This window comes from Chamaea fasciata, unplaced genomic scaffold (genome assembly GCF_029207755.1).
Source record: "Chamaea fasciata isolate MVZ Bird 193981 ecotype frontalis unplaced genomic scaffold, bChaFas1.0.hap1 SCAF_7, whole genome shotgun sequence".
NCBI lineage: Eukaryota > Metazoa > Chordata > Aves > Passeriformes > Sylviidae > Chamaea > Chamaea fasciata.
The window spans coordinates 48,668,820-48,691,423 of NW_027094092.1; the positions used below are offsets into that span (position 1 = coordinate 48,668,820).

At 38.8% G+C, this 22,604-nt stretch overlaps 1 protein-coding gene across 5 annotated transcripts in view; it reads left to right on the forward strand.

Moving 5' to 3' along the window:
- The window catches only part of TUNAR (TCL1 upstream neural differentiation-associated RNA), a 135,006-nt gene that overhangs the window by 92,194 nt on the left and 20,208 nt on the right, over nt 1-22,604 (forward strand). For 2 of the 5 annotated variants that reach the window (XM_066186919.1, XM_066186916.1), the window contains one exon: nt 12,953-13,247. In XM_066186919.1, coding sequence (XP_066043016.1) covers nt 13,209-13,247 — 39 coding nt within the window. In that variant the 5' untranslated portion in view covers nt 12,953-13,208. The other 3 variants (XM_066186917.1, XM_066186920.1, XM_066186918.1) reach the window with 3 other exon arrangements.

Sequence of the window (22,604 nt, forward strand, 5' to 3'; positions counted from 1 at the left end):
ATCTTTTTTCTCTGACATGTCTATTTTTAGCCCTGCCCTTAGCCTTTCCACCACTAGTTTTATCCTTGATTTGGCCTTCAGTCATCCTCTTTCTGTTTTACCTCCATTTTGTAATTTATCTTTTGTTTTTAGGGTTCTGAGGGGTGATCAAGGAGTTTAGAACTTTTTTTTTTTTTTTCCAAGAGCCAGTGGACCAGGCTCACTTCAGAGTGGGCCCTATAGAGTTCACAAAAATCTGAAGAAAAAGTGGCATTATGTGGATATATCCTGACAGTTTATTACAGTATTCTCCCATTCATCACATGCATGATGTCTGAAAGGAATATGCTGTAACCTTCTCTTAAGGCAACTGAAAGGCCAGAATAATTTTCCTTTGATAAAGGGTTTCTGTCTCTGAACCATGATAAAATTCTGCCACTTTCTCAAGCTTGGCTTAAATATTTGGGCACTTATACTGAGAACAGGATAATTTTTTTAAAAAAAAAAAGTTGTTTATCAGTTTAGATTCATGTTGACATGTGTTGGCATGATATGAATATGTTTAAATACAGGTTCTACTCTTTTACAGGGAACACCAGATAGCTCAACGGCAGCCTGTCCAGCTCTGCAGTGTTAGGACAGATTTCATATCTGACATAAAATAACTCCTTGAGCTTAATCAAAATTAAACACAGTTCTTTAATTTCTTGCTGCTGCTACAAGTAGAAATAATCAAAATTTTTTATTTTAAAATATGGCTGAACTTAAGCCACAACTGAATCCTGAGCTGCAGACTCAGCTTCCTGAATCTCATGTATCGGGGCTTGTTCTTTCAGCACAAATAAATTTATTCCAGATATGAATATGGATATGCACAGAGTGCATCAGGATTTATGTTTCTGGCTAGAAATAAAAAGTAATGTTATCGTTAAAGACAAGTTTCCACCTCTGTTTATTTTTGTGTTTCTTGTTTATTGTTCCTTCTCACAAGGCTTTGCACCCTGGACAGTGCTAACTTTTAGTAGTTATGTTTTTTACTATTTTCTTTTTGGTCTTGAGACTGTTATACCATTTGATTATATTTCACCAAGGACATCAAGCAGGATATACTGTTTAATGAAAACAACTTGCTAAGATACAGAGAGAGAATTGCTTTGATGAGGGTTCTCTGAGCAGGATAAAAAGAAAAAGAATATTTGGAGGTCTTTGGTGCTTGAGCAGATGCATGTATTTCATAAAATTAATTGATCCCAGTCTGTCAAAGACTTTTCATGCTGGAATAGTATGTAAGAAAATCCAGATGACAGACACAATAAGCATTCTATTATGCTTGCTAGGATCCTGGCTCCTTGAGGAGCTCGTATGGTACATTATACCATATAATACTATATACTATACTTGTATGAATATATACTATACATATATACTATACTTGTATGTATACATGGTTTACTCTGTTCCTTCTGACCTTCAAAAGCACTGAAGATGCTCATAGTCCTTCCTGGGACAGTCAGACTCTCCCAGGATGAGAGAGGAATACCCGTAAGTCCTCTGCAAGGATAGTGTCACCTTCCCATGCAAAAACAACCCTTGGAACAAATTCAATTTTTTACAGTCAGTAGCTGAAATGCCATGTCTCATGGAAAACTATAGATCTTCCAGTGTTATTAATATCCTACCTTTGGGACATACACACATTGACCTCTATTCCCAAAATGTATCTTTGAGTGCTGGAAGTATTTTGTACAGAATATAAGGCAAGTATTTTTGCACAAAGATTATTATATCTGATGGAAAAGGGATAATTCAGACATTCAAAATAATTTCCAGAGGCAGGTGCACTTTGTAGTATCAAAACATTGAATTTCTTGATGCTTAGCTAGATAGTGACAAATTTCATGGCCACTGACCTCTGTTTCTGGAAGAAGCTACTGATACCTTTTAGCTGTCTTTCTAATTTTTTTTCTTCTACTGCCCAATGTTAAAATGCACCAGTCTTTCAAAGGTTCGTTCAACATCAGACCTTTTCCAAGATTTCTCAGGCTGGTAACCCAAAATCGGAGCCCTGAGCATGCTAAAATTACAAAATGCATTGCAAGCATATTTAGAAGTCAAATGTGAGTTGAAAACATTGAGATTTCCTCCACGTAACACCTGAGACTTTATTGCACGGCAGTGCTGGAGTAGCCCCTCATTTGTAGTTTCAGTCCAGTGCATGTTGGTGTGCAAAAAGCACTGTGTGCTGCACCAGTGGCAATTTCTCTGTGGGTGGAAGTGCAGTTTGCTTGCATGTGCTGTGTTAGATGGTGGAATTGCTGCTTTACTGCCTTTTCATCACGGGGGTGCTGCATGTGGTGCTCTGGAAAGCAGCCCTGTGCCTGTGGGAAGGCTCAAGCACTCAACCAAATTGCAAAGCTGACAAGGAAGAGAGAAATTTTCTTGGGGACCCAGTGGGTCTGAATGGCATTGATACAACTCAAGATGCCACCAAAAGTTACTGGACTGGGCTGTGGGCTGGGATTTTCCCTTCAATGTTCAAAAAATTGTATTCTCACCTTCCTATCTGTGGATGTTCCAGGGTCAGTGGGGCTCCTGTGCATCTAGAACGAGCATTTGCCTTCCTCCTGGGCATCAGATATAGAAAGAGAGTAGTTAGCATATCCGATGCTCAGGGACATAAGAGCAAATGCTTCCCCTACAGGATCAGCCCCCAAAGCTCCCTCAAATGGAAGGCAGTTTTCCATGAGCATGTAAGCCCAGAATACTCAGATTGTAACAAAATGCAGAATTGTGACTATGGAAAAGAAGGAAATACACAAACGAAGTACTCCAGCATTTTGAGGCAATGCCCTGAGTTATCAATGATTTGTTATGTGTCAAGGATATGGTATTTGCTGTATCTGGCATGTGCAGTTCCTCAGAGCTTAAATATGAAACATGGCTCTGTTTGTTTTCCCCATTTTTCTTATTTTCAGTGTATAACACAGATGCACATCAACTCCAACCTTTCTAACAACAAGGGGCAATGGAAATAGGAGTTAATTGGGTTTTTTTTCAAAATATGATGTTTTCACTGAATAGAAAGGGCTAGATCAAGCTCTGCTAAGGGGAAAAATGACCTGGAGTATGGCAGGGTTAATAACTAGAAAGCTTAAAGTCAAGAAGGCTGTGTTCTGCAAGATTTGGTGGCACTGCAGGTGGGTAGTATGTGTGGAAAGTATGAAAGGTGACAGCTGGACAGTAAATTCATGCAGCTGAGGAGTTTCTTTGTTTTATGCTTGAATAGCATTTGGCTCAGTGGTATTTTAGTCTGTGACTGGGTTCATCATACAAATAAATGGACTGTTTTCTTTTTGGCCCTGAAGGGAACAGGCATGTGTTTGTGCTGCATATATTATCTGAGCAGATTCAGACCTAGCATCGCACTGTCACATCCAGGACAACTTCAGGTCAGAGCAGGGTTTCAACCAGATCCTTCCAAGTTGTTTTTGGTGACTTTGTGATCTAGCTGTGTCTTGATGCCCAGGGACAAAGGAGCCAGCTGGCAAAGGTCCTCATCCACAGCCTCTCAAAATCTACTTTAATGGGCTTCTGGGAGATTTGAATTAAGGTTTTTAGGCTGAAGTTCCCATCGCTTGGTGCCAGTAATTGGGTCAGTTACTTCAAAATGTTCAGTACTTGAGATTCTTGTAGGAGTCTTCATATTCATATTTTCCAGAGAGCCCAAAGACCTGTTATGTTTAAGCTACAGGAAGACCAGTCACAAACGTGCTGTTTGCATCTAGGAGATGCAGCACTCTTAATTGTTCACCCTCCACATGCGCTCCAGAAAATATTGATAATGATAAAATATTCTGTGGTACTGATAAATACTGCCTTCACATACACAGCCTCCATAGATCTGATATATTTCTCAGGAGAGAAGCAGCAATTAGAGTAGTTACATATACTGAAATTTCTTTCCTCCTTCCTACCTGTTTGCTGTTAGTAAACAGAAAGCTACCAATTTCCTTTGCACTCTGGCATGCTAGAAATTAATGGAGTAAATGCACATGCTGTTTTACTTTGCCAGAGTCTGGCTTATACAACAGATTTTTACTCTGTAAGACAGATTTTGCTGTATTTGTGCTTTTTTCAACTCCCCCTGAGGAGCATTAACTCAAAGCAATCACAAGACACCCATCCTTGCCTGCTGCTTCTTGAACTGCTCTATCCTCTTCTTTGCTTCTTGCTTTTCTATTTGAAGCTTTTTTTATTCTTTTTTTTTTTTTTTTTTTTGATGAGGGAACAGCAGCAACCAAAAGCATAAAGGGGTGTCTGCTTTCCCAAAATAATAACTATTTGCTGTGAGAAAACAAACACGCAGAACACTTCTGTTCACGTAGGATTTACTTTCAACAACTGTGTTCATTCTACCCAAATGAAGACAGGTCGAGTGCTCTGTGGAGTACAGTACTGGAAAAGGAAGACGTGTACAGGCTTGGAAAATGCTGAGCTGCATGTGAAGCCCTAGACACTGCATGTTTATGACTTGGTTTTCTAAGCAATCTCCAGAGCTTGAACGGATTACAGTGATATTTTAACAAGGCTGCTGGCATCCATCACCAGCTTTCACTTACTGAGAAAGCTAAAAGATGGAAGAATGTAATTATTTCCACATAAGCTAAGTGCTAGTGGCTGATTGTCTCAAGAACTTTGATGCTTTAAACTTCCTCATCTTCTGAAGGCAAACAGGTAAGTCAAACAGGCTTCTCTTCCCATGCTCATTTTGGTGAGGGGGCAGGGGCTTGCAGGGGACCGGTGCTGAAGGGAAATGTGTTTGATACGAAGGCAAACTGTTTGTCTCTAGATCTGAAACATGCAGTATAGCATATTGTCATTTTCTGTCTGTCGGGTTACAAATCCATTACCTAACAATAGCTATTATTTCTTTCCATAGCCAAGATATGAATCTCACTCCAAATTAATCCCTAACTTTTATACATTTACACTGCTGGAAGAGAATGTGCATATCAGCCATCTGTGCATACTGAAATATCCATTTCTAAATCTCTTTCAGTCATCCTATAATTACTTCTAGATTGATTACTCTGGTTAAAATAATGTTATTTCATATGAAAAATGAAATAATATGTATAGGATTGTGCTTTCTAATAATGATTTTTGTTGAACAGTTTTTCCCTGAAAACAAGATTTCCAGAACTGAGATCTTTGAGCAGCTTACTTTTCAGATGAGGTCTGCATTATTGTAGAAGTACTGTGGTAAACAAAGGGTTTCCTATCTTGCAAGTGGGAATCTAACAGCATCAAAAATAGATATTTCTTTCCCATTCACCCTTGAAAGAACACTTATTCTCTTTGAGTAATGGCACTGCTTGCTGTGCCTCTAGAGGTGAGGCTTCCTATCTGAAGACTTTCAACATAAAAGCCCTTATTACCGTTTAGGGAAAGAAAAAAGACCCTTTGACCATAAATACGTTTTTTCTTAATTAAGTTTTTTGTGTCCTCTAAGAACATTTGCTACCTTAATTATTATTAGTATTGAAGGGCAAAAATGTTACACGATGCTCTAATATTTTTGTTTACAAGAATGACTATCAGAGAAGGAAGTATTTTGAGTTAAAAATAAACATTAATACTTCTTGTTTGCTTGTTTTAAAATATGGTTGTTTACAGAAAGAATTCATTTAAGCTCCATTTCCAATCTGGCTGTGATAACTGAAACAAATCCTGCTGGCAGACAGAATTATAAATAAACTTCTAAGAATAATTAGAAGTGTAATTAAGAAAAGACTGAGTTATTATCACTTTCTCCTCCATATAATAATTCTGCATAAAAATATGAGAAATGGCTCTCATTAAAATCTCACAGCAGAGAAATCCACAGAAGGGAGTGAGACATTAAAACAAAGCATTCAAGATGTGCAAATACTGTGATTAATTAATTAAACAGAGACCAGCTCCAAGGAAAAGCCTGAAAGCAATTGGGATATTTAAGTAATATATATCATAAAGAGCTAACATGTTCAGGTTGGTTTTGATTTGTCTTGTTTTGCTGTTTGTTTTTTTTTTTTAAGAGGAGGTAGCTCAGACTACTTTGTGGATCTATATTTGTGTATTTTTCTGGTATCATTTAACTCTGTGGAATCCCTCTGAATACCAGGAACTTATTAATCAGTAAAGCTTTCAAAATATCCATCAATGGAGTGACTATTTAGGAAGGACTCAAAAGAGGCTGGCAGAGGATTGCTCATGGAGATTTTCCCCCCACCAGCTGAGGGGCATTCTCTGTTAAACTTGAGAGACTTTCAGAGCTGTTCCAAGTGGCTTTCACCAGAACGATGCTTACAAAGACACCTCTGCTAGTGGTGAAAAGAAAACCAATCCGGTTGCTGAGTCTTCTGTGAAGCAAAGAATGAACTGGCATTTGAGAGGTTTTACCGGTCAGAATACTGGTATTCTGGAGATCAGCTGTAGTCAGAATAGAAATGCCAGCAGCTACTTAAATCTGGCTTCTGTCACAGTCCTCAAGGTGCATTTATTCAAATACGGTGCAGTATCATGACAACACTCGCACTGTATATTTTGGAGTATTGAATAATATTTAGGTCTACTTTGGCTGCTATGCAACATTAATTCTAGCAGCATCTTGTGTAGTAATTAAGAGGTTTAGGTGTGAATCATACAAATATTCAAGTTATGTTGCTTTTCTTAATGCTTGGAAGTTAACGCAAGGAAAGGAAACCTCCATCCCTTTTGCTAAACGGAAAAAAACAAAACCAAACAAACAATAAAGAAACAGAAGAAAGGGGGAAAAAGAAGAAGAAAAAAAAAGAAGAGGAGAGAGAGAAAGTTTTGTTCTATGGTATTAAATAGTAATGTCATGTAATACACACCCAAGAGCTTAACAGAAGTGTAGTAGGACTAATTTAGCCCATGTCTGCCTAATCCTTCATTAGCATACTATTATTTTTTTTGCCCAGTGGGTATATTGCCTGTTGAGAAATAATGTGAATATTTATTCAGCAGTAATAACTGTTGCTGCTAGAGAGCTTTTTTTTGCCACGTGTGAACATGCTTATCTAGAAAAGAATTTCAGGCAGATGATCACCCTTGGGATTCAATGAATTCATGCGTTGCATGTCCTATCTTACTACACGGCTGTGCAGCAAGATTACTGTTTTTCTAATGAGATTCCACTTTGAGCACAGACACTGCAAACACATCATTGCCTCTCAGAACATAGTACTTGTCTTCTGGAGTGGTTCAATGTAAGCACAAAACTAGTCCATTTCAGCAGCTTTAGAGGGGCAAGGCTGCCTCTATTTGGTGCAACAGGCTAAGCAGTTTCTGTTGAAACTGGAGTAGTCTCCTAAGAATGCAGCTCAGTTGTCTTCCCATAGAAATCAAGGAGCATTTTTCTACCTATTTCAGAGGATTAGGATAAAACTCTCTATTTTGACATCTAACTTGTGTTCAATATCAATGACTTCCCCCTAAAAATACAACTGCCACTGCATAGTTTATGTACAAAATTGAAGTCTAGGTCATGATATCAGTTTTTAAATGGGTTGAAATCATTCATTTATATTTCATTTGTATGCTAAGAGGTTAATTTCAAAACCGGTTTTCTTTTCCTAAAGAAAAAAGATGCTTTGTGTATATATTTTCTGCAATGAAAATGGCTGTGCCAGGTAGTCAGATTTTTTGTGCATACATTTTTGATACAGCAGTATTGAAATGCTATTTTTAGAGCTAAGGTGATGTAAGGAAACAGTGCTATATTACTGGTACATAACAAATTTAAACTGAAGTTAACTCTGCAATGAACAAAAATTAGTACTGCAATCGGTTATACTCACTACACTGATGTAAATTAAGGGTGATTTCATTGAAATCAGTGAATGTAAGGGGTTTACTTTTCCATAAATGAAATACAAGGCAGATCCACTAATATTTATTTCAGACTATGAAAGTATGAACATACCCAACAATTATCAAACACAAGTTGTAACCTTTTATCATTCTTCAGTTGGGTGGCAGTTAAGTTGTAGTAAAGCAACATTTATTTAAAAAGAAAGGGAATAACAAATCTTAAATATTTTTAATTTTACTGGCTTTATTTACCATTTACTTACCACATACTATTTTCATAGTGTTGTAAGTTTTTGATAACCATGGTATCCTAGTCTGATTTGCATTGATGGAAAGCAGAAAAGAAGGAGACCAGTTGCTGTGTAGAATATGGAAAACAATTATTACACTAATAATATATTTAAAATATCTTTAAAATAGAGTTTAGTAATGCTAAATATTCTACAGATAGATGGAACCATGTGTACATTCTCTGTCATGTTCTGGATTTTTTTTTTTTTGAATGAAGGTTTATTTCTTACAGTTTGATTTTTCAATTAATTGCTGATGAACTGAAAATACACTCACTGAAGCTCAGACTCTCCTGCATGTATTACGGCATTTAAACTAAAAAGGCAATAAATCAATTCAGTTGTTTGTGCTGTAATTGACTGAATAGCAAATGTGACACAGGATATTGAAAGGTCAAAATGAGAAACATGCCCATAACACTTATTTGCAAATAATTTTCACAAGTTTTTAGTCAAAATTTGGTTAATAACTGAATTATACCTTTTATTTCATGTGTTAAATAATTTTCATTATCTGGGCATATCCTTGTATTTCTGTTAAAATTACTGTATCTTTTACATACAATACTGCATTTAAAAACCTGATTCACTTCTCAAATCACAGGTACTGGAAAAGATGCAGAGATTATTATTGCAAGAATAAAATGACGGTCTTCATAGTATTAAACTATGATTGTGATGAAGGCTAATGTTTTAGGAAGCAAGCTGTTTCATCTGCTTTCAGTGTCTGGACCATACTGTGGCAGGCAGCTGGGTCAGCTGCAGAGGAGGTTTCTCATGTCACTTGGTGGCCTCTGCACTGTGCTGTGGGAGGGCACCTGCTGCTGACAGGCACTGCAGAAACAGTCTGAGCACACAAAGAACAAAGCTGGTGCACCTCTGCTTCCAGCTCTCTGGTCTTCCCTGCTCCTGACTTGCAGAGAGATTCCCAAGAGATTTTTCTGCTTCAGATTCTTAAGTACGTGACACTCTGTTCTCCCATTTCCCAAGTTGCCAGGGGCCTCTGCTGTGCTTCAGGGTAGAGGAGAGTAATTGCCCAGCACAGTAAGGAGCCCATCCACCCTGGCTGTCCTCTGTCCCTGCAGCAGAGACATCCACTCACTCCGGAGACAGGCACTGTTTCCCTGGCCTCAGCCACCACTTCGTGCTTGCTGCAGCACTCACTTGCCTTTTTCAAATGCCATCTTTCCACTTGGCCCTTACCTACACTCTGGACTAGAACATATTGACAGAAGTGTCTTTTTCCTTCCCATTTGTCTCCCTGGGGACTTTCTCTCGCTATCAGGTCCTGGTAATAGAGTCCAAGATCAGAAATGGGCTTCTGCCCAAGCTGGTGCCATGGCTTGTTTCACCTCCCAGTTATTTTGGTGCCCAAGGTCCTGTAGTAGGGGGTCCTGTCTGGCTCAAGGACTTGAGAGCACTGCCAGGTTTTGATGGGACACCATCTGTTACCTCATTCCTCAGGGAATGAGGGCTGACTAGGTCCTAACTTGCTCTGGTCCTTAGGCTCATAGGACACCTATTTTCTCAAAGAGGATAATGCTATCATTGAAAGGATATAAAGGTGGGAAGAGAAAAGATACATGAAAATGGAATAGGAATGGAACACATGCATTAGTCAGCCTTTTCAATGAATAATAAAAAGCATTTATATGAGATTAAATTCAAGTCTTGTGTAAGTGAAAGAGAGATACTGTACTTGCTGAATTTTATCTAAGCAGCCTTGCATTTTTCTAAAAAAAAGGTAAAAAGTTGTACAAATGATGACATCTCCAAACCTACCTCTCCTAATTTTTTTAATAATCTGTTAGCTCTTTCTTACATGCTAGTTTGCTTTCATTTTGAAATCACCTGTTAATGACTTGCTTTTTTTCTATGGTTGTTTTGTTTTATTGTTTTGCCCTTCAAATTGCCCTTCCCTAAAACTTCTAATGATATTTTCTCCACTACAAAGAACTTCAACCCTGTTTGGTATTCTGCCTTGTAAAAATACAGGACAAAACAAAGCACATTAAAATATTAATTCTTTGTTGTTACACTTTTTAAAGGTTGTACTGTTGGGGAGAAAAACAGGCAGCAGCATGAATGTAAAGGAGTAATAGTGGAAAGATAAAACAACAACTTATCATGCTGAAAGAAATCTTTCTTTACAATGTGTTTGGTGAAATATATTCATATAGACTTAATAATTCCTTTGCAAGAATTTATTAAATCTCTCCACCTCTCTTTGTTCCCTTAGTCTAAATGTTTCCATATTTCTCTGGATGTTGTGCTTGGGGAATAAGGAATTCCCAGTATATGCTCATATCAATAAACATATTGGATGAACTAATATGTTCTGCAATCTGCTTCATACAGCAGCTCTGCTAACAGGATCTCATGGTTCTTCTTGAGCTTTGATGTGTATGTGAAACACCTGGTTTTGCTAAGAAAATGAGGCTAAACTGTAGATCTTTCTATATAAAGCATGAAAGCAGTGTGGTGCAGCTAAGCCACTGTCAGAAAAGTAATTCTCTTCCTCAAGATAACCTATCCCTTTCACAAAGACCTGGTGTTTTCCACTTAGATAGGGCTAACTAGATATAGGTTGGAGTTTTTCAAGGGGAGAATTAGATAATTCTGCTCTGTGACTGCAAGATAAAGCAGTTCTCAGGGCCTTGCCCTTTAACTTATCCTATCACTATAACAGAATAAAGAGCTGATCTAGCTCAGATCTTTGACAGTAATCATGCGTGAGCAGTTTGGCCAAGATCTAGTGCTGTACTTACTGCCAGGTCACGGGGAGAGTAATCTCGAGGTCTTTTCATTTCTTACATCTTACCTGTGTAACAGAAAGACAGCTTAGTCAGTGCTGAACAAATGCCATGATCTGACTAAGGATTTATACACCACAAGGGAAATGTCCTCTTTTAGACACCGTGGTGTTTTGGGGAGTTCTTTCAGCCTCTAGATGAGATCCACAGAGGGCAGTGGAAGCCCTGCCACAGATTGCAGGGGTCAGGCCCTGCTCAGAGTCCATCCCCTTGGCATCAACCTTGCAGAAATCCTCTTTGTTGCTCCTACTGGGCCATCAGTCAAAGTGCTGTAGGAGAAACCCCTTTGAGCCAGCTCCAGTTACTCAGTTATCCCATCTCTTTTGTGGACCAAAACTAAACGGCCTCTTTGCTGCTTCACTTTTCCATGGAACTTAAACATATCAGTTAAAGCAATTATAAGGTTTTGTCAGAGATATCTCTTTTGCAGTATCAAAAACAGTGTCAAAGACACCTAGGCAATTCCTCTGCATGGTGGTTCTGGTTTAGAGGGCACCCTTTCAGCCAGATAAGTGTCTGCTTTGTCTGAAGTTCAACATGATAAACTAAACAGGTCAGGAATTAGCAATAGTTACTGTTATTGCAGGGACAGAGCTTAAGTGGCCACATGTTCAACTAGAAACTCACATAAGATCGGAGCAAATGACATGAAGCTGTGTCAGAGAAGGTTTAGATTGGATATTAGGAAGAAGTTCTTCACCCGAAGGGTGGTTGGGCACTGGAACAGGATCCCCAGAAGAGTGATCACAGCATCAGCCTGACAGAGTTCAAGAAGCATTTGGCCAAGGTTCTCAGGCCCATGGTGGGATTCTTGAGGATGTCCTGTTCAGGGCCAGGAGTTGGACTTTGATGATCCCTATGGGTCCCTTCCTATTCTGGATATTCTGTGTTTCTGTGATAACCATGGGACTTCCTTGTCATTTTAACATCTTGCAGATCATCTTTACTTTTCAGAAGGCAGCTGCACCACCCTGATTCACCCACCTGTTGACATATCTGGGTGGGTTTCCTGTGGCTACCAGCCCCTCTGGCCCAGGCACCCCAAGCAGGGTGGCAGAGGGTCATTGCTGCCACTGTGGGGTCGGGCTGCTCTCCTGAGTCCTACCAGATCATCCCACCCCTTCTCCCTGCTGCACTACAGAGGGCTTCTTCCTTTTCCTTGCAAAGCTACCCTGCAGGGCAGCTAAGGACATCCGGGTAGGGTGACTGATCCCGGGAGGAGGAGAGGCGGGAGAGACCATCCCCTCTCTCTGCTGCTGCTGCTGAAGCTGTGCTGGAACCGGAGCCGTCGATGTGGCTCCCCAGAGTTAGTTGCTCAGCAACCAGAATCAATTAATATGCTTTGCAGAAAGTGCAGGGGAAGCCCGAGCTGCTGTCAGCGAGCAGGCAGGAGGCTGAGGGTGACTCAGGATCCCACTCCTGCCTGACACCCATTTGGTCCCACCCCATCTTCTTCAAACATTCCGTTAGCCACCGTTCTTTTCCCCTTTCTCCTTCCCTATGGTACTTAATATGTGTGTCCCCAGATTCTTCAGGCAAAGTACTTCATTGCTTAAGAAGCCTCCTGCTTCAAGGCTTTTGCTTTTAGATCTGATCTGTATTTTTTTTTTGTTCATCAGATTTTCTTCAACACTTTTCTAGAAATTCTAATATTCACGTTCTTTGGGAAGGGAAAGGGATAGCTGGTGTTTTTGTCAGATGGTTTTAAAGATGCCTCAGGATGAAAAGGGTTGTTTGGTAGTACACATAGAGCAGCAACAATGAAAATGCATCATGTGTAAATTGGGAAAGTTCTTTCCTCTTTGTTACAAATGATCAGCACTGCATATATGAGACCAAAGAAGTAGTACTGATTGTTGTGAAACACCTAGATAATAGAGTAAATGAGGGGATGTTGTGGGATTTTTATATCTTCTCCTTTTCAGTATAGTAATTTCAGGGCTTTTGTAAGGTATTATTTTCTTTTTTTCTTTCTTTCTTTGCTTTTCTTTGGAGTCCCTCTGATGACACCGCGAATCTGGGAATGAAGAACTTCTTAGAGCTGATTGGAAATGGCATTGCGGAGCTGAAACTTAACTGGAGGAAATATATCTCCTGAAGAAGAAAATATAATGCACTGTAAGGATCTGTCTTCTGGTGAAAAATTCAAGCCTAGAGAAAACTTGTCTGCTTTGTTAGGAAGAATGGGTTGGACAATTTTCTTCAATTCTAAAGGATATCTGAATGCCATGCTGAGCTTAATCTCTGCAGCATGCTCTGTGCTTCTCATCTTTTCCTGATGCACTGCATGGTAAGGCCTTTTTCTTTCCTTTTAATAATAACTATCTTTCTGATGGGGTGAGAGGTATAAAATAATAGCAATGGTGAAACAAAAATTGAAAAAATGTACAAATGTAACAAAAGAATGTTTGCTTGCATGGTTGTTTTCAGGAGCAAGTGTCCTGATTACTGCAGCAGCTTTTAAGATCATTTCTGTCTTTCTCCCTTGCTTTCTGGCAGTGCGTATGTGCGTGTGTGTGTGTGTGTTTGTGCACACCTGTGCTGTCATTTGCACTTGGACTGGAACATCTGTAGCTGTATTGTACATATTTCCATGCTAAAGAGGATGTTTAGGAATTTGCTTTGACATTTCTCTCTCTTTTTCCCTCCCTCCCTCCATTCCCCTCCTCCTGCCTCCTCCTTCTCTTGCTCTGTGTGTTTCTCTGGGGTCATGGTTCTATACCTTCCCTGCTCCTCAGTCATGCACTGACCACTAGAAGGCAAAAATAGGAGGTAGAAGAAATCCTATATCAGTGCAAGAACGGTCTTGAGTAATATCATTTTAGTAAATGAAAGCACAGAAAGGTTTTGAATGTCTGCAATACTGGCAGGTACAAAAGATTTATTCTATTTTGTTTCCATGGGAAATAACTGTCAAGTGCAGACTTGGATGCTATGTTTTAGAAAGAGTGGGAGACAGATCCTCTTACACATGTCAAAAAGTCAAAAATGACCACTGAGAATCATTACCCAGGTCATAAAATAACCAAATCCAGTGTGGGCTGTTCTTACATAAGTAATTTTTGCTATGTGTTAGAGGAGTGTTGAGAATTATTAGAAATACCTTCAGTGGGCATTGCAAGATATTTTTTGTTAATAGCTGTAATGTGGTTTCATCTTCCTGGATGAAAGGTGCTAGGGGAGTGAAAGGAGATGTAACTACCTGACTTACAAATACTTAGCGTCATTGTCAAGAAATTGCCAAGCAGATCGGATATTGCACAATTAATAAACTGAGATGGAAGAACAGATTTCTTTTCCAGGAAGACTGGTTTGTTTGGGTCTTTGTTTCAGAAATTAGGGTAGAACTAAAAGGTGATATAGTGGTGATGTGAAACATGTATTTTCTTACACATCCTGGTTGATCACTGAGTTTGGAAAGGAGTGGTTCTTGAGTATGCTGTGGGAAGGGCCTGCCTCCACTCTGAGGGCAACCCCTTGGAAACCTGACTGCTTTTGATGGAGCTGGAAAAATATCAGAAGCAGGTTTGTGTGGCAGCTGTCATGGACTGTGCAGCTGGGTAGGGAGATGACAGGTTCCTGGCAGCAGGTTTTCAGGATGGGAAGAATAAATAAAGCCAAATCAAAAAACCCAGGCCACAGCAGGACTCATGAACAAGAATCAGAACTTAAATACTATTCAAAAGCTGTAATTTTATGGTAGCTCTCAATAAATCTCCTCCTTATATGATGGAGGACTCCATAAGGCAGTTTAAAAAGAGAGAATGGTAATGCAACTTCTTCAAATCACTGCAGCAGGAGGAAGCATAGATGAAAAATCACATTGTTGTGTGACAATATTTCAACAGGGTTCAGAGGAATCAGCCTTGATTTTAGGAGTAAAGGTTCAAAACACATATACCTTTGCATTGAAGCAGAATTTTTGTGTATTTTACTGTCTAAAATGTGTGACTAGTGTAAGAACCAATAAGCAAAACTGAGGAAGAACAACACAAGCCATAAATGTCATCTTCACTGTCAGAAGGAATCTCTTACTTGTGGAAGTCATCCCCTCAACTCTCTGTATGAACAAGAACTGCATCCTAAATTCAAGTTGCCCATTTCAAACCTCAGATCAGCTGTTCTCTGTCAATCAGTGGAACAACTTGCATTAATATTCTTCTTTAACCCCAGCTGGAAACTAAGCACTGCAGGGCTGCTTGCTCACTCCCCTCTGGTGGGTAGGAGAGAAAACCAGAAAAGTAGAAGTGAGAAAACTCATGGGTGAGACAAAGACTCTTTAGTAGGTAAAGCAAAAGCCACACTCAAGCAAAGAAAAACAAGACATTTATTCACCACTTCCCATGGGCAGGCAGGTGTTCAGTCATTTCTGGGAGAGCTAGACTCCATAGTGTGTAATGGTTACTTAGGAAGAACGCTCATAATTTTCAACATTCCTTCTCCCCTTTTCCTTTGTCTTTCCTCTGTTTTACATGCTGTTTTACATGTTTTATATGACACTATATAGTACAGAATATCCCTTGGGTCAGCTGGGGTCATCTGTACCGGCTGTGTTCCCTCCCAATTCCTTGTGCAGACCCAGCCCAGTCTCTGGTAGGGTGGGATGAGAGGCACCAAAGGCCTTGGCACTGTGGAAGCTCTGCTCAGCAAGAGCTAAACCATCTCTGTATTGTGAAAATACTTCTAGCACCAAACATAGCTTCATACTAATTACTAGAAAGAAAATTAACTCTCTTCCAGCTAAACCCAGCACATTCTCTGTTTCTCATTCTACAACATTTACTTCATGCTCGGGTACCACACTATCCAATACATCCTCATTAACCAACTCCCCTTCCCATCTTTATATGCAACATGCAGATATCACTCCCTTAGTCTATGGACCACCCCTGTAAAATATCCAGATATGTCCACAAAATCTCTGTTGAGTTCATTTAGTCCGTGACTTGGGGCTCCATCTCTTACAGTGGTCACTCAGAATGGGAGAGGTAAAAACTAGCACGATGAGTAAGAACTACTCATGTGAATAAATTCTAAAAGATTTTATGAGATTAGGCTCTTTGATTGTCATGGCAACAGATTTATTAGGCTTCAGGCATAATTTGGATTTCCCTTCTAAACAAAATCATTTTTCTTTTTACCTATGAAAAGCTTTTGCCTTGTAATTAAAGCAAGGAAAATAGGTTAATTGCATTCTTAAAGATCATGCAACTGTACAGTTACGTTGTTAGAGAAAAACTCTCACAGTATGCAAAAATTTACCTTTATTAGTGGCCTCCAGATAGAAACAAAGTGTATTCTTATTGGAAACATTCATTGCCTTATTATTTTTCTGACAGTATTAACAATTCTACTGGATGTTGTCATTTTTTCCAGGAATCCGTCCTGGGTTCATTTGAACCATCACTGATATTACGAAATACTCACTATTATTAGGCTCAAGGATACTTACACAGCTTTTTACTATATTAAATATGTTCAATTTTTTAGTTAATAAACTATGTTTAGCTCTTTAGTTGATCCAGGATCATTCATCTTTACAATATAGAAACACAATATGAAATCATAATTATGGTAAACTTCCTACAGAATATAGATGTATATTGAAAGAGGAAGGATAAAATCATCTGGGTTTTATTTCTCTGTGCAATTATAAATGTCTAGATTATTAGGATATATGTTACAAAACAATCAGTATTTAATTGATTGTCATTTGTAAAGAACAGTTCCTTTTTGCATAGGATTTTTTTCCACAAGATTATGCTTTATTGTAGAAAGAAAAAATATTACAAAAAACAAGCATAGCAGCTTGATAGGTATCCAGTACACTAATGCAGTAATAGGTTCATTTGTTTATTTTATCCCTATAATATACATAGTGATAATAGTGGATTCTTTTCTAAAGAGTGTGTTATATTGAGAGGGAAGGCTTTACATGATCCAGGGTGTTCATTGTCTTTAGCTTTAGTATACATTACTGCCCATGATTTACTGTGACTTAAGACACTTTAGTGACATTTTAAATAATTTTTAAACTTGCACAACAGCTTCATTTGGCTTCCTCTGTCAATTCCAAAGCAAGTAAAATTAGTAATTTCCTTTTCTTTTAAGATACTTACAGTAAAGGTTTGATGTTGAGAACACTGGTATTTCATTTCAGTCCATTGAACTATTTCTTTAGATAAACAGTATGGATTAAAGCTTGAACCATCTGCATAGTCAGGAAAGTTATACTGAGCAGTGGAAATATTTTCCACACCAGCAGCAACTATTTCCAGTCAAGAGAAACATGGCACATAACGAGTTACTGTGTTCAGAATGCCTTGAGCTGTCTTGATATAAGACCCAGGAAAAACCTGATTTTTGAAAGGCCTGCAAAAAACAAAAAAAAAGTGTAAATGTCTATAGAAAGAATACTTCTTGGTCAAGTGATTTCTATAGATCAGCATCTGTCTTTTACATAAACCAGGATGAAAAATTGCATTTTTTAAAAAAATCAGAAGTTCTAAAAATCAATATGTTTGGAAATACTGATGTCAAAAAGACACAAGATTTCATTTTGACATCTTTAATCAGACTTCCATTTGTTAGAAAAAATTGTACTGACCTCTGTTTATCTGTTTTTCTCAGTGAAATTTGCAACTTTTTTTTTAACAGGAAAGAGTTTTGTTGTGAATTTTTTTCACTAGAACTTTTTCCAATATTTATATATTCACTAGATCTTGTCCCAGTATTTATTGGTTCTCACAAGTCATTCCTTTTACTGGAAGCTTTCTAAAGGGTCATCTTTAGCACTACATATTGCCTAGCCCCGTATTACTGATACTGAGCAGCAGTTCTCACTAGGTCTATGGTAAAACAATCTCTGATGGCGATTCCCCCCTTTAATTCTTCTTGTGTCTTCAATGAAAAGCAGGCCTGTATTTTTCTGAGTTTCACAGATACCAGAAGTAGCACTTTTTACTACAAAAGCCTTCAAGAGGCCTTCAAAAAGCATGCAGGAAGGAGTAGAATTAATCGAGTATTAATATCCTTATTTAAATAGATAAGGAACTGAGCAACAAAGGAACTGCCCAAAGCTATACTGGCAAGGGTAGAGTTCGGAATTGAACCCAAATGTCCTTATTCTCAGTTCATTACTGTCCCTGCAAGGTTGGTCTTCATTTTGTTCATTTCTTTGCTTAATGACTTATATTTGGACTTTTAAGTTAATACTAGCTGAAGTATCAAATGTGAAAGGGAATTACTGATGCACACTTCCTTTCCAGTCTGACACAGTTGTCCTAAAAATTCTTCTTTCTCTCCTGAGCCATTCTGTTTGAATGTAACCATTAATTATGTAATTGCTTTACTACACAGGGGAAGTAGATCCTATATTAAACAGAAAGTTACTAAATATAAACATCCTAAACATGCCACACAGGTTCTGGGGGATGTACATATGTACCTGTTTATGCTGTCAGGGTGTAGGGACAGCTGTGGGGCTATGCAATGGTTTTGAAGGCTCTAAGTATATTAATCAAATTTCAACACAGAAAATAATCCAGTTAAAAACATAAGAAGACTGATGATTTGCTGTTTAGAATCCACAAAGGTCATAATGAATCCAGCAGTTGTGAGGAAAAGAGATGAAAGAGAGCATATGATACCTAACAGTGATTATTATTAACCCTGGTATGCCTCCTCTGTCCAAGGTAATCTTTCAGTTTTGTATCCTCTTTATGAGAAATGAAAAGATGATTTGTACGGAAAGTACTTAGCTGCTAAAATTACATCTCAAGTTGGGGGGAAAAAATCCAACTCGTCATCTTAATACAAACTCAGAAAAATTTTATACATGTCAAGAAGGAAAAATAGCTTTTAGCAAATATGCCACAGTTTTGGAATGAGTTCTGCAGAAGAATATCCCAGAAGCTTAACTAGTGTCTGCCTCACATCAGTCTATTTGTGCAGCTCCAGGTGTTACATATCTCTGGATGCTGACAAGTGCAGTACTTGCCCAATTACCCAGTGACATATTAACATAGAAGAATATGAAAATCTGATTAAAAGCAGTGCTTTACTGGAAATCTCATCTCACTTTGGTTTTATTCCTGCAAAAGGTTAAGAGGAGAACTTAAAATGGACCCTACTGCATCAAGTATAATCTTTTTTTTTTTTCTGACATAAACTTTTTACTGGCTTAAAATTGAAAAAGATACTAGCAAGGAATGCTTTTGTCAATACATAATCCATTGTAGTAAGCAATTACATAACTTGCTTCAAAATAATGTTCTCCAGTGCACAGAGCTCAGCAGCCAGGAGGATCATCTGCACTCCAATTTCATGCATAGTGATGCTGCAGAGGGTCATCTTCAGCCTACCTCAGCCTCTCATACTGAGCTATACCTAATGCTATCTGAAATTATCATAAAAGAAATTCTTAAGGTCTTTTCTGGCTAAACTGGCAATTTTTTTCCAAGGAACCTTGGATATTAGAGTACATAAAGGTGTTCAAGTACAAGCACATGCTGGTGATTAAAAAATTTAACATATCACATGGCCTCTACTTATTTTTTAAGCCAGAGGGAGTAAGGATATCCAAATACCTTTGAGGATCTGACCAAGTGATTTATAATATTTGCATATTTTCCACAACATTAGAAATCAGGAAAGTAAATCAAATTATTGTAGTTGGGTAACTACTGCGCTTTGACAGGTAAAGTGGTTTTAATTGGCTAAAAAATATTGGAGAACAACTGAAGTCCATCAACATAAATAATGAAAAATAGATAATGAATTTCATTCATTGTAAGAGCCTCAGAGGATATTAATGCAGACGATATTCTTAACTTCTGAATTCTGAAAATGTGTGATTTATCATTTTATGCATGTCTTTAGATACTGGAAAGCAACACTTTCTCCTCCATTTGAAACAGTGATACATTTGATGAGAAAAAATAGGACTTTATTTTGACACATCCCAAAACTTAGCAATACTGTCTCCGAAGTGAGATTTTACTGAACTATGTTAAGAATACCAGAAACCTTCCTTTAAGAAAGACAAGCCTAGTACTAAAAACAAAACCTTGTAACTTTTTGAGTGGAAAAGCTGATGGCAAGACAGTCTAAGAGCTGTGTGTTGGAATTCCTTTTTTTACCTTGCATCTAAACAAAACACTGGGTAAAAGGTTTTTTGTTCAGGTGTTCACAGGAAATGTAACTTTTCACTGAATACAGAAGCACTACAAAAATACTTAGCAGGAGAAGGGAGGATTTCAGAAAAGCTTTTAAGGAATTCTTGAAAGTGGCTCTTAATGGATGACCACAATGGGCCTTAGTATAGTATTGTTTCTGTGCTGCTGAACACAGTACTTGTCCTCTATATGTATTAATGAAAGCTAGAAAACAAACCTTTCTATAAGGAAGATTTTCAGTAATGTCATACCCATTTGGTTTGGGGTCCTGTGACCTCATTCCATAGCAAATGGAATGTTGCACCAAAATGCTCTGAAGCATCCAAGCACAGCTGGATGAGTTCTGAAAACACTGCTGTGGAAATGCATGACAATCTACACTGTACAAGATCCTCTGGAGCCATTCTGAGGTATTATTGGCTCAGCATAAAGGTAGTGGCATCTTTGACATTACTTAATGTTATGGTCAGCATGTTTTAATGTGTCATTTCACTGGGAACACCCTGACTGTGTAACATGATGTTCCTCATTGCATGGTTTTAATATCACGAGCACTTTAGAGATTGAGGAAGGGTTGGTCTATTCTGTCTGTTCCTGATTGTTATTCTACAAATTCTGCATCTCTTCATGTGCTTTCGAAAGGAATTTTAAGGGATCATGGTTGTCTCTCAGTCTAGTTGTTGGCCTCACCCTGAAAACCATGCAATGGATGTTTAATGCCAAAGGGTCCCGAGTGTCTGCTCCATTCCTCTCTGAATTTTAGTAAACTAGTAAAATACCACAAATCACACCTGCAATGTTTCAAAGGAGGAGATAGATCAAAAGCATCACTAAAACAGCCCAAAAAACCATGAGTAGACCATGTGTAATGGTACAGAGAGTATCCTACAGTGGTTTTGATGAATCTATCTGCAAATCCATTTGTGACCTCTCATCTGGCTTTCAGCGGATATTATGAGTACATGAAGAAGGCACACCAAATGGGCATCACAGGGATTTTAATGTCAGGAACATTACTGTTCCTTACCTCACAAGCTCTTCCTACCCACAGCCCTTTGCTGCAGCCTCACATGGACGTGCAGCATCTCCCTGCAGAAGTCAAGTTGCGTGTGAAGAGAGCAACAATCTTTCTGAGTCTCTCCAGGTTAAGCGTGCGAACAGCACAGTGTGAATATGATGCAAACAGACAGGATCAATAAGCAATTTCCTTCATAAAACAGAGACCTTCAGTTAAAATGAGTTAAATTTTTTTACCAAGTTACAGCATATTAATTACTGTGTATCTGAAGAATCTGTCATCCTCTCCTCCTTGCCCACATGTCTCTAGCAGATGCTTGTATGGATTGACCTTCCTTTGGTCATTTTTGTGTCTACCCCAGTCCATGTGGAGATACATGGTTAAACCCCATGACAGTGCATCTGGGTACATCCATGCATTGCATGTGGGTATAAACCAGGATTCTCATCCCTTCAGTGCATACATGCACACGTCCCTCCTGTGAGGGGTCACACCTGTGGGATCACACCCTATCCTGCCTCACCAGGGACTTGATCTCCCAGTCCCCTGTGGCATAAGGGCAGCTTCTCAGCCCTTAGTAACACTGCTAAGACCAGATTTCTCATCTGCATAAATGATCTGTGCACAAATCATGTCTCTCATATAATTAAAAAAAAAAAACAGCCAGCATGGCCTCATGGGCCATGGCCATGTGCCACTTTGTCTTTAGGTCTATGAGCTTTGTCAGTATGATCTTGTGGCCATATCCATCACAGGTCCTCCCTGCTCCTCAATCCAAAGCCCAAGCTCTGTGCTCAGAATTCAGTTTTCACTCATATGATGACTGCTATCGTTTATAAAACGATTCCATTGAGATTGAGAGATCATTGGGATGAGCTGAGATGCTTTGGGTAGCTGTTTGGGTAGGGAAATCACAATCAGGTAGGACTTTTCCGCTTCAGCTGCTTGGTTTGCTTTACACTCTGGGCGTGAAACACAGTACTTTGCACATGAACACGCCCGTGTCCTCAGTTCCGGGGTGAGAGCTACCATCCCCCTTGTCATTGTCACAGCTGGTGTGAATTGAACAGGAGCCAGGATAGAGCACTTAAGAAAGTCCCCACAGCCCCAGTTCCCTGCAAACACAAGAGGTTGGGCCAAAGCTGCTATCTGCTTCACACTTCTTTTTCTCCTGGTCTGGAGGTATGAAGTCTCATACTCTTTGCTTTTACAAGATGTAAAGATGCTGATCCTCCTGGAAATCAGGTTACCATCACTGTGGGAGACAGCTTCCAGATCTGTTTGTCAGGGCTACTGAACCTTGCTTGTGTGTCCCAAGGTGAGGATTAATCTGTTAATGTTTGTAAAAAGCTATGTAAATGATCTGTATCGTGCTGACAGGTCAAGTACTGCATTGCTCACTGGCTGCTCTTCCTGACAGCTTAAGATACATGCCAAACAATGCCTACTCTTT